The sequence below is a fragment of the Crocodylus siamensis genome, chromosome 7 (assembly GCF_052110815.1).
Source record: "Crocodylus siamensis isolate JL-2025a chromosome 7, ASM5211081v1, whole genome shotgun sequence".
NCBI classification, from domain to species: domain Eukaryota; kingdom Metazoa; phylum Chordata; order Crocodylia; family Crocodylidae; genus Crocodylus; species Crocodylus siamensis.
The window spans coordinates 5,067,475-5,082,769 of record NC_143401.1 but is presented as its reverse complement, the minus strand read 5'-3'; the positions used below and the strand labels follow the sequence as shown (position 1 = coordinate 5,082,769).

Below are 15,295 nucleotides of genomic sequence, written 5' to 3'. Positions count from 1 at the left end.
CGTCTCTAATAAACCGACTGACCCGAAGGAACAGGGAGAAGCGAGCAGTAACGGCTGAGGACTGAGCTGACACTTCAGACCCTGCTGCACGAGGGGTTGAGAGGGCCTGGCAGGATCTCTCTGGGCAAACAGATGACCGAGGCCCAGCAGGCAACCTCCTCACAGGTGCCCTCGCCCTTGCTGTGCCCTGTAGGCATCGGGTCCGCAGTCCTCTGGGCAGGGCTGTGGAGCAGGCTGCAGAGGGGTGCCGCTGGGCACCGGCATGCCCTTAGAGAGACTGTGAGCCTCCCCAGGTGTCCGGTCTCTCCGGCCCAGCCGGGTCAACAAAAAGCTCAGAAAACCTGGTGTTAACTACCCCTGGCACATAGCGCACGGTCAGCGGTCGCTCATCTTGGGGCCCGTGCGTCCAGAAACGTAACGCGACTGGGGAACGTTACGCCGCGATAGCGCCCCATCGCGTCAGACCGTAACCTGAGCTCGTCTGCGCGGGGAGACCCGACTGCATTACATTCCCGTTCCCGTCGATTTTCTTGCGCAACCGAATCACGTGAGGAAAAGTTGAGGAGGATCAGCTGCTGAACAAGGCAGAGGGGGAGAGAGAAAGCGGCACGAGGGTCCCTGCTTTTTTCAGGCCTCCTATGCGCTGGCTTCCTGACAGCACTCGAATGTCAAGTTGAAGCACGGGTTAGGTGCAGTCCTAGCTAAAGTGCATTTATCATCCTGTTTGGCCCACCAGCACGTTGGAGGCTCAAACCGCAGGAGAAAGGGATTAAAAAAAGCCACGTGAGAGGCGAGGTGCCTGCCCAGACCGGTGCGTGGCGTTCCTGCCACCGGTGCTGTCTGCGCCGACAGCCCAGCAGTTGCATGGACCCATTTGGCTACCTCCCACCACGTCTCATTTGAGCTTGAGCACAACTGCAAAAAGGCGATGCAGGCAGAGCTCTCTCTGCAGGGCTCCTTCCTGCCCTGTCTACCGACGTCATAAAACCCACGTGGACCCCAGACACCTGGGCAATCACACCGCAGCCCGCCCTCGGCCAGCCCGCCTGCCGCCCAGGCAAGGCCCCGGCCCCAGGACTACCGGCTGAAATCACCAGCTAGCAACATTAGCTGTTTACCTGGTGACTACAAAATACGCAGCAGAGTAACCCGCCTTGAGCCGTCCCCTGGTAGCTCTGCATATAGCCAGCTCCCTTGAGGAGACGATTCATGCACCTTGGGATAACCTTGCAGTTTAATTGCAAGTTTAGTTGCACTCCTCATTAAGACGCCATCCAATCTCTTTCTTGGGGGTTTCTAAGGATTGCCTTCGCCACGGTACCTACTGCACAACGGTTGCTGGCACCTTGGCTATTTTCAGGCCCGCAGCCTTTCAAGGGATTATTGTGCTCCCATCTACGTGGGGGAGAATTGTAAGCAGTTTTAATGAGACAATTATGAGCCAATGCCCTCAACTGCATTGGCATCCTTCCCTGACTGTGATTGAAGCAGTGCATCTACTTCCCCACTGGGATCTAGACTCTCCTGCGTTTGCAATCCCTGTTATTTGTTTGCTGAGTTACAAGGGGATTTTAATCACCACCCACGCTTGCCTGACAGCATGCCTCAGCCAGAGCATTCCCAGGTGCTTTCCCCCACCCCAGCCAGGCTCGCGTTGTATGTGCTGATCCGGGAAAGATCTGCAACAGCAGCCAGGGCTGCTGCATTGTTTCACACTTAACGTGCTGCTGCCCGTTGGCTTTTTGCCTGCCCAAAGGGAGAGAAGCAGTGCTACCATCATGCCGTCCAGCTGCTTTTTCAGGGGTTAATGAAAAAGAAGAATCCTAGCCTCTAGGTTATAGCCAGAGATGCAATTCATCCCACGCTGAGCCAGCACAAGAGTCTTTCCTCCTAGATGCCCAGGTCTGGTTATGCAACTGCTCTGCTGCAAAGCAACCTGACATCCAGGCTTGTCACTGCCCTGCCTCCCAGCCCCAAGGACAAGGGATCGACACTCTGCCCCAGCTAGAAAGCTCCTGGGAACAGCAGGGTGACTGTGTGCTGTCCCTGGTCTCTACTAGCATGCGAGGCCTTTGGCAAGTGCAAAAATCTCTGCTTCTTCCCTTAGACACGAACTCTTGGACTGCGTCCCAGTGCCCCAGCGCTGCTTACGATCTCCTGTTTCACCAGCGACACGCTGGGGAGACTTGCCCTTTCCAGATTTGGGACTTTTTGGTCATCGGCACACTTTAACCAACATCATACCTAGGCTCCTGGCAGCCCTGGGCGAATTTTTAGCATCCCCTTCGTCAGAGGTTATGATAGTAGTAACATCGGACAACAGACTGTTTTTGGGCCCCCTTTCGGCCCCGGGTAGCTGCCTGGTTTGCCCATGCTTGTGCCTGACCCTGACTTTAACTTAAAAACAGCTCAGCTGCCCACTCCCAGATGCAGCAGGGACACCGCACGCTGCCCATCGCTGGCGCCCGTTCTCCTCCAAGCCCTTGCTGCCCCACGTTTCCCGCTTCCCGTTTAGCGACAGCCAGGGGCTCGCCATCGGTGCTCAGGGTCCCTCCCGCGCCCCTCGCTCGGGGCGGGCGGCCGTGGCAAGGGCCAAGCGCAGCTCAGATGCCCTGACCCGGATTAGACCACATGCTATCAGCTGTGCCAGGCAGCCTCGGAGGCAACTCTGATCCACATGCTTGGTCAGAAAGGTTGGGCGCGTGGGGAAAAGGGATGGAGGGCTTGGATGCCACGGTGATGGGCGCCCGTCTAAAGAGCTGGGGAGGCGGAGGGGACCGTCCCCCGGCCTCTTCAAAGCGGGGGGATCCTTTCTTACCTGCCCTGGATCCCCTTGGTGCTCTCTGCTCCACTCCCCTCCGCAGCCGCAGCAGCAGAGCAGCCTCCCTTGTTCTCTTCCCTCCCCGCACCTTTCCCGTGATGTCACCCAGCAGCCCTGCTCTCCCAGCCAATGGCCAGCCTCCCCGTCACCCCGCTGTTCCGGTTTTGTGCTGTGTTTGCCCGTTACCCGTGGAAATAGTTGCCTTAGCAACTGAAGAGGGGGGAATTCCATCCCCAGGGCCTCTCCCCTCCTACCCACTCTCTTGGCAGTGTGCAGCGGGCCTGAAATGTGACATCAGAGCTGCTCTCCTGCCCGAGCCAGCTGCAAGAGACATTGCAGCAAACCTCTTGCTCTGCCCCATGTGCGTGGGGTGGGACCCCCCACCCTTTGGACAGCGGTGCTATAGTAGGCAGGACAGGCAGGGCTGGGATTGAGCAGAAAAGCAGGGCAATTGGGGCTGGGGGCTGGTAAGGAGGAAAAAAAAAAAAAAGTCAAGGGCGTGGTATAGGACAGGTGAGGGGATGGGGTACCAGGACCAGTGGCGGACACAACAGAAGCAAGGACACTCTCATCAGGCAGTTTGCTGCGTGCCCTGCATCCCCAACCTGCCTAGTGCTAGGTGGGCGCTTTGTGCCCCGTCCTCACATGCTCCTGGCAGGGTGAGAAGGGAGCGCAATATCCCTCCCCCTGCACAGAGCATGCAGGACGTGCCGTGTCACTCCCATCTCCCTTGCTCCACGCGGGGCAGATTCACAGGACTGTTTGCTGCCGAACGGTCCCTGCAGCTGAAGCCACGGTTCCCTGCTCTAAATACCCTTGACAGGTCAGGGAGTTGGCTCTAGTCACTCACCCCATAACATACCCTGCAGCCTACAGCTCACACACACCGGGTAGAGCAAGAGGTTTGCTGCAGTGCATTTTGCAGCTGGCTCAGGCAGGTGAGCAGCTCTGATGAATTCAGTAGAAACAACAATCTGCTGTTTCCCCCTGCAAGAGCATGATGCCTCCCTAGAAGAAAGTGTTGCATCGAAGAAGCCACACCACATTTAACAAGAAAATGCATACGCAGTCCTAAACCAAGCTGCCCTCAGTGCTATAAATAGGGCATATTCCCTTTTATACCAGCTGAATAATTTAGCTGTATGAAATATGAACACAACTTGGAAGAGAGCACATGCTAAGCAGCTTGCAGGGCTGAAGTCATCAAACAACATTTACAACACCTGCAGAGCATCGCCTGCTGAAGCAACACTCCAGGTCAATGGGGAGAAAGGGGCTCAGAATAGATCCCCTTTATACAGGCTGCAGGCTCATCTCAACCCAGAGGGTTGTGATTGATGGCAGTCACTCATCGTGGTGCCCTGTGACCAGTGCGGTCCCCCAAGGCTCTGTCCTTGGACCCATATTGTTCAACGTCTTCACCAATGATGTGGACACTGGAGTCAGGAGCGGACTGGCCAAGTTCGCCGATGACACCAAACTTTGGGGCAAAGCATCCACACCAGAAGACAGGCGGGTGATCCAGGCTGACCTGGACAAGCTCAGCAAATGGGCAGACGAGAACCGCATGGTGTTTAACACCGAAAAATGCAAGGTTCTCCACCTTGGGAGGAAAAACCTGCAGCACCCTCATAGGCTCGGCCGTGCTACGTTGGATAGCACTACAGAAGAAAAAGACTTGGGGGTCATCATTGACCACAAGACGAACATGAGCCTCCAGTGCAATGCTGCGGCTAGTAAAGCGACCAAAACGCTGGCGTGCATCCATAGATGCTTCTCGAGCAAATCCCGGGACGTCATTCTCCCCTTGTACTCGGCCTTGGTGAGGCCGCAGCTGGAGTACTGCGTCCAGTTTTGGGCTCCACAATTCAAAAAGGATGTGGAGAAGCTTGAGAGAGTCCAGAGGAGAGCCACGCGCATGACCAGAGGTCAGGAAAACAGATCTTACGATGACAGGCTGAGAGACACGGGACTCTTTAGCCTGGAAAAGCACAGGCTCAGGGGTGATCTGATGGCCACCTATAAGTTTATCAGGGGTGACCACCAGGATCTGGGGGAACATTTGTTCACCAGAGCGCCCCAAGGGATGACGAGGTCGAACGGTCACAAACTCCTGCAAGACCGTTTCAGGCTGGACATAAGGAAGAATTTCTTTCCTGTCCGAGCCCCCAAGGTCTGGAACAGCCTGCCAGCGGAGGTGGTTCAAGCACCTACATTGAACACCTTCAAGAGTAAATTGGATGCTTATCTTGCTGGGATCCTATGACCCCAGCTGACTTCCTGCCCTTTGGGCGGGGGGCTGGACTCAGTGATCTCCCGAGGTTCCTTCCAGCCCTGATGTCTATGAAATCTATGAAGCAAGCCCCATCTACTGCCACTATGGCCAGTCTCAAAAGCAGACTTGAACAGATCATTGCAAGCTCTGCATGCAGTCTGTTTGGGGGTTTCAAAACAGGATCCCAGCTCTGAGTTGCCCAATGACTTCCCTTATCAGTTCTAGGAAGCCTGACGCAGTCAGCAAGGCCAGAGTAAGAAAGGACACTCAAATGGCTAGAAAGGGGCCAGCTTAATGCCTACTATCGAGAGGTAATGCAGGAACATCACAAAACCAAAGCTTGCCTGCAAGAGAATACGCTAATCAAAGCTGTCAAGAAACCCAGCACAAGGACACAGAATAATCATGGAAGGAGATCATAGATGACAGGGAGGCCACATTTTTATCAACTTGGTAAGCACTAGGCAAACTCCTGGGGGTCCCAACGCTGGATTGGGGTGCTGCTATATTGTGAACAGCCATATCAAGACAACCATCCCTCCCAAAAAAAAAAAAAATCACCTGAGAGGAGAACCCACAAGGTCAGACTCCCGAGGAGGCTGGGATAAAGGAAGATGACGAATGCAGTACTCTAAAAATGGTGTTAGGGCAGATTTTGTTCTCTCTTATTTTGCTAAGATGCACAGTGTTAGGAGAGGAAGGTGCAAGATGGCCAGTATGAAGGACATGTTCACAGGGTGCAGAAGAGATGGGAAGAAACAGCTGCACACAGAAGCAGGAACGCTTGACTTGCAGCGTGTGGGGGAAGGGAAGGAATGCAGGCCTGTTTCAAGCCATAAAACACCAATGGAATTAGGGAGGACCACCAGCACGGCTAGAAATGGATCAGCTGTGGAAAATGTCCACAAGATGAGGTCCAGCCAAGAAGGGGGCAAAGCACAAAAAGGTGGTTAGGTGCATTTCTACTCTCTGCACGCAGAAAAGCAGAACTCAGGCAGCAAGAGAAGTCACTACCAGGGTAGCAAGAAGCTGGAAACGTTTGTCAAGAGTTTGCAGGGCAATATCTGTGCTGCACAAAGCAGCTAACCAGAAAGTCCCCCTCTCAAGTGTTGGTGTACTAGGATATAACACACCTGATTACAATCTCCCATTCTGTATCGCGCATAGGTCAAAGACAAGGACGCAACTACAGATACAAAATTTAAAGGACATTTTATTGATTCAGAGACTAGACAAGGCAGCATTTGGCCTCTAAAGACAGGCAAAAATAATCCAAGTGCCACTTTCAGTCAAATGGGAGAGGAGAAATATCCTTTTGCATTTCTTTGACATTAGTTTTGCCAAGATCAGAAAGGAGCTATTGTCTCTTAAAGACAGGTTTGGACTACAGCTCAGGACCCTAGACACATTATATGGGAGTGAATGGCTTCTCAGACGACTGATGAGCACCACGGCTTCATTTTAAGATTGCCCTGAGAAAGGCCAGAACTTCCATGAATTGGGAGAAAAAAAGCTGACTAAATTTGCCTCTTTCCCTTTGAGAGCTAAGGAGGCAGTCATTCATTTCGGTCAACCGTAGGGAGCTGAGGGTAAGTAGCAGAACAACCCATTCTGCAACCTCCCTGGAGTCATAAGAAACCATGGAGCAAGCACTGCAGTCCCAAGTGGAAGCGTGGTAGTCCAGCCCTCTTAACACAGCAAAGGATCTCGGGTCTGGTCTTTGGCACAGAAATCCATTTTCACTCTGCAGTCATTCTTCCTCCCCATATGCTGATTTGAGATAAAAATCTCATCTTAAGCATGATTCTGATGAGAAAAAACAGTCTGCCTCTGGCATCTTCCCCACCCTTCCTCTGATCAGCCACGACCCCATGCCCCGCCACAGCCCTCCCTCTCTCCCAAAGGGAAGGGATGGAATGATGTGGAACAGCATGCAGCCTTTGGTGGCGTCTCATCTGGCTCACGCAGTCACTCGGCTGGAATAAAATGGAAACAAAGAAAAAAAAAGAAACATAGATTTAAGGAGAAAAAACCCCACCAAATGAATCATGATGTATGGTGGAATCGGGCCGATATGGCCGCCACTCAGACTGAATGCAGGGGAACATGCTGTTCTCATGGGGAAACCAAGCCTCTCCCGCATCCAGGATGACTTCTTAGGAAAAGAGGGTTGTTTTTTTTCCATTACTTTATTGCTTCCAGTGCCCCCTTTCTCTCCAGAGATTCAAAAGCAGGAGCTGGGATAAAAAGCTGCTCTGATAGGAGAGACTTTTCTCTCGGCAAGCAAAATGCATGAGAGTGGCTTCAGACACACCCATCTATTACTGCCTACTCCCTGAACGTTTGTTGTCCTAGACTAACTGGTGACCTGTCTCCCACCACCGCCCCCTCAAAACACTTGTGCCCGGAAACCAGCCAGCCGTACCACTCCCTCAAGGTCACCCCTGTGGCAACAACACGAGGAAACAATCTATACAACAACAGAAGTCCAAGAAGCTAAATCAGGGGACAACTGCCAGTGAATCCTGAAACTGCTGTGTTTCCTTCTGAGCCCCTTTCCGCACAGTCACATGCTTTCACAAACCAGCAGTGACGAGACTGCTTTCAATTTCTGGGGCTATTTAGAGCAGTCTCGATAGGGAGGGGAGGGCTGCACTTCTCGAGAAGGGATGTTCAGGAATGAAGTGGTTTTCAGATGAAATGACATCATGAACAAGAAGGACAGGACGCCCTCTGGCTGAACAGGGCATACCCTACAGCAGCCACCAAAAGGAGAGAGTCCATATCCCCAGTGCCAGGGGCAGGCAATTATTTTGGGTGGACGGCCGCTTACTGAGTTTTGGCAAGCCATCAAGAGTCGCATGACAGGCAGCCGGGGGCAGATAAATATTAATTTTCTAAATTTTGGGGAGGTCCCGTGGGCTGGACAGAATGGCCCGGCGGGCTGCATCTGGCCCACGGACCGCATTTTGCCCACCCCTGCCCTGTGCAGAAGGAGAGAGTCCATATCCCCTCAAACACCGAGTGAGCAAAACCAACTGAAGGTCAAAGGCCGAGTTTTATCACGGCCCGCCAACTAGCATTGACGATGCAGCTGGACTTCCGCACAGGACAAGGTTCATTACTTTCCTACCAGCCTCATTTTTTACTGCAGCACTGAAATGTGGTGAAGTAACCTCTGGGATTAAACAAACACACAGCAGCGCAGGATTCAGTCACGTTTTTAGCCTGGGTTGAGAAACTCAAGTAGATTTCCATGCTATCACACAGCAGGTCAGGCTGGAGAGGAGTTCAAGGGCACTTAAAGTGTCAGTTATAGCTTTATCTCAGAGTCCTTGAGGAATCACTTGTGTGTACACCAAGCTCTAGAGGTTCAGACGTTGGGAACAAGGAAAAAGAACTGACATCCCGGCTCAACCCCTCTTATTGCCTACATGCCCCTTCCTTCCCCATGAGATTTCTCTACTGAGTCAGTCACAAGTAGATGTAAAGGTGAGAGCTCTGCTCACACAAGACAAAAGAGGACAAAGATAAGGAGGCACAAGCATCTGCTTACCTGGAATGGAAAAATAGTAAGTTGTACACACGCATGTGTGCCCACGCACAGTCAGTCACTACATTCCCGCTGGATTCACCTGATCCCCCCTAAACAGATAACCCACGTGGGCTCACACACACGTGTAGTCAGACACTCCACTCCCACTAGATTGACCCATTATCTACACCCCTCCACCCCACGTGGGCTCACCCCCCCGAGCAGACAAAACATTTTATCTGCAGTAGTGGACAAACAGCGACACCAGCCTGACATTTTGTAAGCTTCCTCCACATGCCTCAGCCCCGACTGCCAGTCCTCCTGTGAGGCTCATGCCGAGTCCCCTGCTTAGCAGTGAGAAGTGCAGCTGTTTTCCAATTAACTTTGTCTCGTGAACGAAACTAGAATTCTTTCACTTTCAGCCCCAACAGAGGCCATTACAGCAGCGGCAGGCGGGTGTGTTAGCTCATTGTGCCCTCTAGAGGCAATGCACGCTTACAGACACCACTGTGCTCACACAGACTGTCAAGTGCTTGTTTAATGGGCACAGTCCACTCTCAGGCTGCAGGATCACCCCCTTCTTTCTCTCTCTAGTGACTACACCCCTGGCCCCAGCAGAGAGAGACAGAGACAGAGACAGAGAGAGAAGAGAGAGCTCTGCACAAACCAAGAGCTTTACATAAACATAACCAGGTCTTTACATGTTGCTCTTGAGAAGGCTGCCAGGATACTGGCAAACACCACGTCAGGAGACTGGGAGGCGTCGATGGTCGTGTGGATCCCACGCCGGGTGTAGTAGTTGATCAGTGGGGTGGTCTGTGTGTGGTAGGCCTTCAGCCGAGTCTTCAGAGCTGCTTCGTTATCGTCGGAACGGCGGATCAAGGGCTCCCCAGTGACCTGGGAGAAGGCAACACCAAGGCAGCCAAAAAAATATCAGAGACAAACCACAGCCCAGCAGTGACCTTTTGTCAGAGCAGGACATCCCTTCCTCCACCCATACAGCTGCATCCAACTTCTCCTGGGTGGTCACAGGAGGTGGAGGGGTGAGGCTTGGCTTTGGAGAAAGGGACAAGTAAGGAGTCTGAACAGGGGCACAAAGCTGTTTACTAAGGGAACGAGGTTGAGCCTAACCAGAAGAGGCATCAGAACCTGCCTAACCATCTACAGCCCATGCTGTAGCTTGCCTGCGGGCAAAGGGCAGAACTGGGAAGGTTGACCCCCAATAGGAGGGGAGTGCTTGTGTGAGAGAGAGAAAGCAAGCTTTGCAGACATGCTGCAGAGCATTAGCCAAACCCAAGGTGATTGCAAAGGAGATTTCAGAGGAAACATGTCTCAGCGGCTCACGTACATCGTCCTTCATGTGCTCTTTCGGGGGGTTGAACTCCTCATGGTAAGAGCGGCCGCTTGCTGAATGAATCAGTCTAGAAACAGAAAGCAAGGGTCAGCAAAGCACCTCTGTGTTCATGACAAGGACACCCAAACTCAGATCAGCACAGACGATATCTGTGGCAGCAAGGCTACGTTCCTACTGAGAAAAGACATTCACTGATCTCCACCAAGCATCATGTCATTCCCCCCCAAGGAAAGCTGTGCTGGGAGATGGAGAATGAGTTTCTCATGCATAAGAAAATGGTCTGGAAAGGCAGGTTTATGGACTGCATACAGACTTGTCTAAACCATCTCTGTGCTGTGCTCAGAAGACCCACTCTGCATCACACACCCCACTTTCACTGTGTCTATGTGTCAGTCTTGGAAATGAGACAAATTGTGTGCAAAGAAGCAGGCTCAAGATGCCTGAGTGCAGGTTATGTGCTTAGGGCTGCTCTGAGGCTACACTGCCGCCTTTCTGACAGACTACGTGTGCATGGGCATACATTCCTGCCAGATCTGCATGATCAAGTCTCACCCAGAGTAAGGATACTCAATGGTATTTCAGCTTCTACGTTACAAAACCAAGCAGCAAAACCAGAGACAGCATAGCAAGGGAAGGCATCACCTGTCAGAGCCTAGGTTTAAAGTTTTGGCTTAGTCGGAAGAGGCTTATTCACCTCAGCCACCGCAGGCTGTGGGACAGCCATCCTCTGCTCAGGGAAGGCCGAGGACAAGAACAGATAGCATGGAGTCCTCCAATAAAGCACTGAGATGGGGTAGCAGCACCGTATCACAGCACATCAGCGTACAGCAGATGCTGAGACTGGCTTGAAATTTCATAGACTTCATAGACATTAGGGCTGGAAGGGACCTCGGGAGATCATCGAGTCCAGCCCCCTGCCCAAAGGGCAGGAAGTCAGCTGGGGTCATAGGATCCCAGCAAGATAAGCATCCAATTTACTCTTGAAGGTGTTCAATGTAGGTGCTTGAACCACCTCTGCTGGCAGACTGTTCCAGACCTTGGGGGCTCGGACAGGAAAGAAATTCTTCCTTATGTCCACCCTGAAACAGTCTTGCAGTAGTTTATGACGATTCGATCTCATCATCCCTTGGGGCGCTCTGGTGAACAAACATTCCCCCAGATCCTGGTGGTCACCCGTGATAAATTTGTAGGTGGCCATCAGATCACCCCTGAGCCTGCGCTTTTCCAGGCTAAAGAGCCCCATGGCTCTCAGCCTGTCCTCCTAAGGTCTGTTTTCCTGACCTCTGATCATGGCTCTTCTCTGAACTCTCTCAAGCTTCTCCACATCCTTTTTGAATTGTGGAGCCCAAAACTGGATGCAGGCTGTGTCATGGTTGGTTCTGACCAGTGCTAGAAACACCACAGGAGTGATGATGCAACACATTTTCTCTAAGTACAGGTAAATACAAAAGGGCAAAAAAGAACCGCACTGGGGCAGTCTGCAGAGGAAAGGGAATTCTTACCGGCCAGTGATTCTCCGGATAAGCAAGGAGTCAGCAATGCTGAATTCAATCACAGAGTCCAGCTTTTCTCTCCTTTTCTCCATGAGATCATCCAACTGTAACACAAAACGTACCACTACAGCATACAGGGACTTCAGACAGCGTCCAGTCTCCTCTGGAGACACAGCTAAGGGTGGGAAGAGAGCTACGAGGAGCTGGAGGATTCAAGGTCACGTACCATCTCTGCCTGCCGCACAGTGCGAGGGAAGCCATCCAGCAAGAAGCCATTTTTGCAGGGAGGGGTGTCTAAGTTATTCTCTATCAGCTCTACCACCATGTCGTCACTCACCTTGGAAGACAAGACATAGACAGCTCATTACAAACAAGGAGGCAAGACTAGCTTCATATCAAAAGGCTGCCAACTGCACTCCTGAAACCAAGACAGCTCCAGTGAGTATTTGATATCACACCTCTCAATCACTGAGATCAGAGTCAGGAAGAACCCAGGCATTGTGGAGGCTTGTAACATATTGAATCCTGGGTACAGCAAAAACAGCCAGAAGCAGAAATTTGAATGTTGGGTGCAGGTAATAATTAAATCATTGTGTTAACACATCCAAAGCCTGCAAATTCAACATACACCCAAGCCAGGAAGCCACTTTACAAGGTACGTGAATGTTAAAAATAACTTTTGCCAAGTAAGTGCAAGTGTTACATGCTGCAGTACGTGAAAATAAACAACCCCTGGGAATATTAACTGTATTCCTTGGCTTTGGGACTGACTCTACAGTTCCCACATGGGCAGAAGCCAAGTGGGGGGAGATCTCTGAGAGCGTACAGCAGTGTTTCTGAACTGGGGTGCCACCACATCCAAAAAAAAAAGTGATGGAGGGGTGCCCAAGGTTGAGAACCACTGGCCTAAGGCCTGCTAAATCAGGGGGCAGGCCTTAGTGTAAGCATGCTTGCTACAACTAACATCCATGATTAATAGAAACAAAATAATCTGCACGATAGTGAGCATGTTATCCCTTCTCTGTTCGGGGCAGACAGGCCTCTTTTCTGCAAACAGCTACAAACCAGCTGAATTTAAACCTGCAAATATTCCCACGTTAGACTAATAAGGAAGTTAGGCACATGCAAAAAATACTTGCACGATCTACAGGCTTTCCAGCACTACAACTGGAATATACAATTGGATGAATTTCTTCCATTCACTACAGAGATTTAAGAGATCCCAGTGACCACCTAGCTACCAATACCTTTTTAGTTAATCTACAGCAGCTTCACTGACCTTTGAACCAGCATGCCCAATTTCCATGACTAACATAGCTGAACTGGGTGCTAAGTTTTGGGGTAGTTTAGAGGGAAGAAGCCTTCTACAGCTGACATATGTGAAGGTCAAGCAGTGCTCCTGAACCCAGAGGTTATTTTTGTGATTCTGTAGTCCTTCACTCAATGAGAAGCTATTTATTTTTAAAAATAAGCACCAACTCTAGTTACAGGCTCTGTTAATTCTATCAAAATAAGCTCTCTCAAAGCCAGAATATACCCAACAATAGCTGGCCAATGCAGTCCACTGTCCTCTTAGCATGCAGAGGAGAGATATGGCCAGTATGTCTCAATAACACCCCTATCTGTCCCAACCAGCTGTAATATTGCAGAGTTGGGGATGCAGCACTAGCTCAAAGTAAAGACTGGAGATAAGCGTCCGTGTCCTTTTACTCTGAATCCTGGAAACTCTCCTCAAGGAGTTTCCTTGAAGTTCAAGAGCCTGTTATTGCCAGTGGTTCTAGTCAGTGCAGCACACCATGAGAAAGGAAAAGGACTGAACCCATCTACACAGTGCAGTTACGGGAGCGCCAGCCTGGGAGACACGAGACCTGGAGTCTATACCAGAACCTGCTCCAACTCAGCGCATTCTTGGGGAAGTCGCTTCATCTCGCTCTGCCTCAGTTTTCCACAAGAAGTCTCAGTTTTTTTCTCAGGCTGGGCAAGCCTACAGATAAGCATGCCACTGACAAGTACCATCCACCACTGGAGCCCAAAAGTTAGGCTGCTGTTGCACGAAGTTGTACCTGCAAGCGACCTGAGATCATCCAAGAGATTTCTTTTTTGGGAGGGGGGAGGGAGTGGGGGCAGATGGACACCTATGAATAACTGGAATTTTCACTCTGTGAGGGTTGGAGACACCGTATGGGCACGAGGATTATGAGCTCCAAAGTGCGGAAACCTATTTCTGCCACATCATCAAAGACACCGGGTTTTAATCAAGAAGTCTCATAAATTAGAAGCTGACTGGGCAGAGTTCACTGTGTGTTATGTGATGCTAGATTAATTTAGGGAGGGGGGTGGAAAAAAAGCAAACCAGGACAAGACCACAAGAATTGGTAAAGTTCAAGAGCGAGAAGCTTCTTGCACACACCATTTTTCCTGTACAAGGTTGTCAGAGGGGAAAATAAGAGGACGCATGAATTCCTCTTATTACCGTTTGCTCTTAGCTTTCTAGCACTTCCGCAGGCAGCTCTCTAACCCCGGCTCTGGCATGTCCAAGCAAAGGATGGCATTTTGATCGTTTTCGGCCTGTAGGTATTCATTGAGGCTTTTAGTTCTCTTAGCATCCGGTAGCGACGCACCCACGGGCCCAGCGTGCACTGCGCCCTACCTACCAGCTTCCCGGCATCCATGGTCTCCTTCAGCCGTTTGCCCAGTTCGGATCCAGATGCCACCATGGCCCTCAGCATGTCACCTGTTGCCAGGTGGCAAACGCAGTACCTTTCAGCCAGCTTGGGAGCCTGCGATGAGACAAGACACAAGGAAACGTCTGTCACCTGTCAACAGTTCGATTTTTCCACAGGCCACGTTTGTATCGACGGGCACAACTTTTGCCCCATAGAGGTGGAACCAATTTTAGCCTAACTAAGGGTTAAGCACCAAACAGGATTTCTCAGACAAGTTACACAAGTGGCAGCAAGGAGCCAGTTTTGCAAGAACGAAAACCTCCGGGGCCACGCCCTATGCTGCGGAAGAGCTCGCAAAAGCTAAAGGAGCGGAGGAACGAGTTTCTAGGGTCGGAAGGGACCCAAACAGATCAACTCCAACCCCCAACTAGAAATCAAAGAGATGGAGAAATTCCCTTGATTCACACGGGGGATTAAGCCTCCCCTGTGAAAAAAAGCAATGTGGGGAAGCTCCAAAGAGCCTTAAAAGCAAGAAGGTGGTAGTTGGGACCCAGCACCTGCTACACGCGGTGCGCTGAGACACGCGCGGGGGCCACGGGCAGCTCCTCGATGCGCGGTGCGCGGGGGGATGCCCGTGCCGCGCTCGCTGCATCGGCCTGGGACGTGTGCCTCCAACCACCGCGCTCGGCTCCTCCCCAGCGGGGCGAGGAGCCCAGCATCCCGCAGCTCTCGAGCACGACCGTTTAGGCATCTCTGACGCCGAAGGCAGTGGCAGGAAGAGATCCCGCAGCGCGGAGCCGGCTCGAGGCCTGTGGGCAGGGCTGGGCGGCTTCGGGGGGCCCAAGGCAGCGCCACGTGTCCCTGCGCCCAGCAGCGGGCGGCACCCGTAGGACGGCGGTTCTCCAGCGCCGGGGCCGGGCCCCTGGCCGCGAGCGCTCCCTGGGGCAGGCCCCCCCGCGCCCCTCACCTGCGTGCCCTTGCCCGCCCCGGGCGGCCCCAGCAGCACGGCGCGGAGGCCACGACGGACGTCCTCCGTGTGCGCGTTTGGAGCCATGGTGCCGCCGCCGCCGCCCGGCCTCCACTTCCAGCAAGGGCCCTGGCGCCCGCCCACCGCGCCTCTCCATTGGGCTGCACCCCGCGCCCCGCCCCCC

At 52.3% G+C, this 15,295-nt stretch overlaps 2 protein-coding genes across 3 annotated transcripts in view; both read right to left on the bottom strand.

The window, feature by feature from the left end:
- Positions 1 to 2,928, bottom strand: part of RNF19B (ring finger protein 19B) — a 32,537-nt gene extending 29,609 nt beyond the window's left edge. The window contains exon 1 of the mRNA XM_090057819.1: positions 2,819 to 2,928. The gene's annotated coding sequence lies outside the window, so the exon portion shown is untranslated. The remainder of the gene's footprint in view (positions 1 to 2,818) is intronic.
- Positions 2,929 to 6,291: 3,363 nt separating this feature from the next.
- On the bottom strand, positions 6,292 to 15,271 carry AK2 (adenylate kinase 2). Of its 2 annotated transcripts, XM_090056792.1 has the most exons (7): positions 15,112 to 15,271; positions 14,133 to 14,258; positions 11,705 to 11,815; positions 11,488 to 11,582; positions 9,980 to 10,052; positions 9,333 to 9,528; positions 6,292 to 7,072 (listed from the first exon to the last, which is right to left on the bottom strand). In XM_090056792.1, exons 1-7 carry the CDS (start codon positions 15,196 to 15,198, stop codon positions 7,065 to 7,067), a joined length of 696 nt encoding a protein of 231 aa, XP_089912918.1. In that variant the 5' UTR covers positions 15,199 to 15,271; the 3' UTR covers positions 6,292 to 7,064. The 2 variants fall into 2 exon arrangements, with proteins under 2 accessions (XP_089912918.1, XP_089912917.1); XM_090056791.1 differs by having other exon boundaries at positions 6,292 to 9,528.
- Between the last annotated feature and the right edge of the window lie 24 nt (positions 15,272 to 15,295).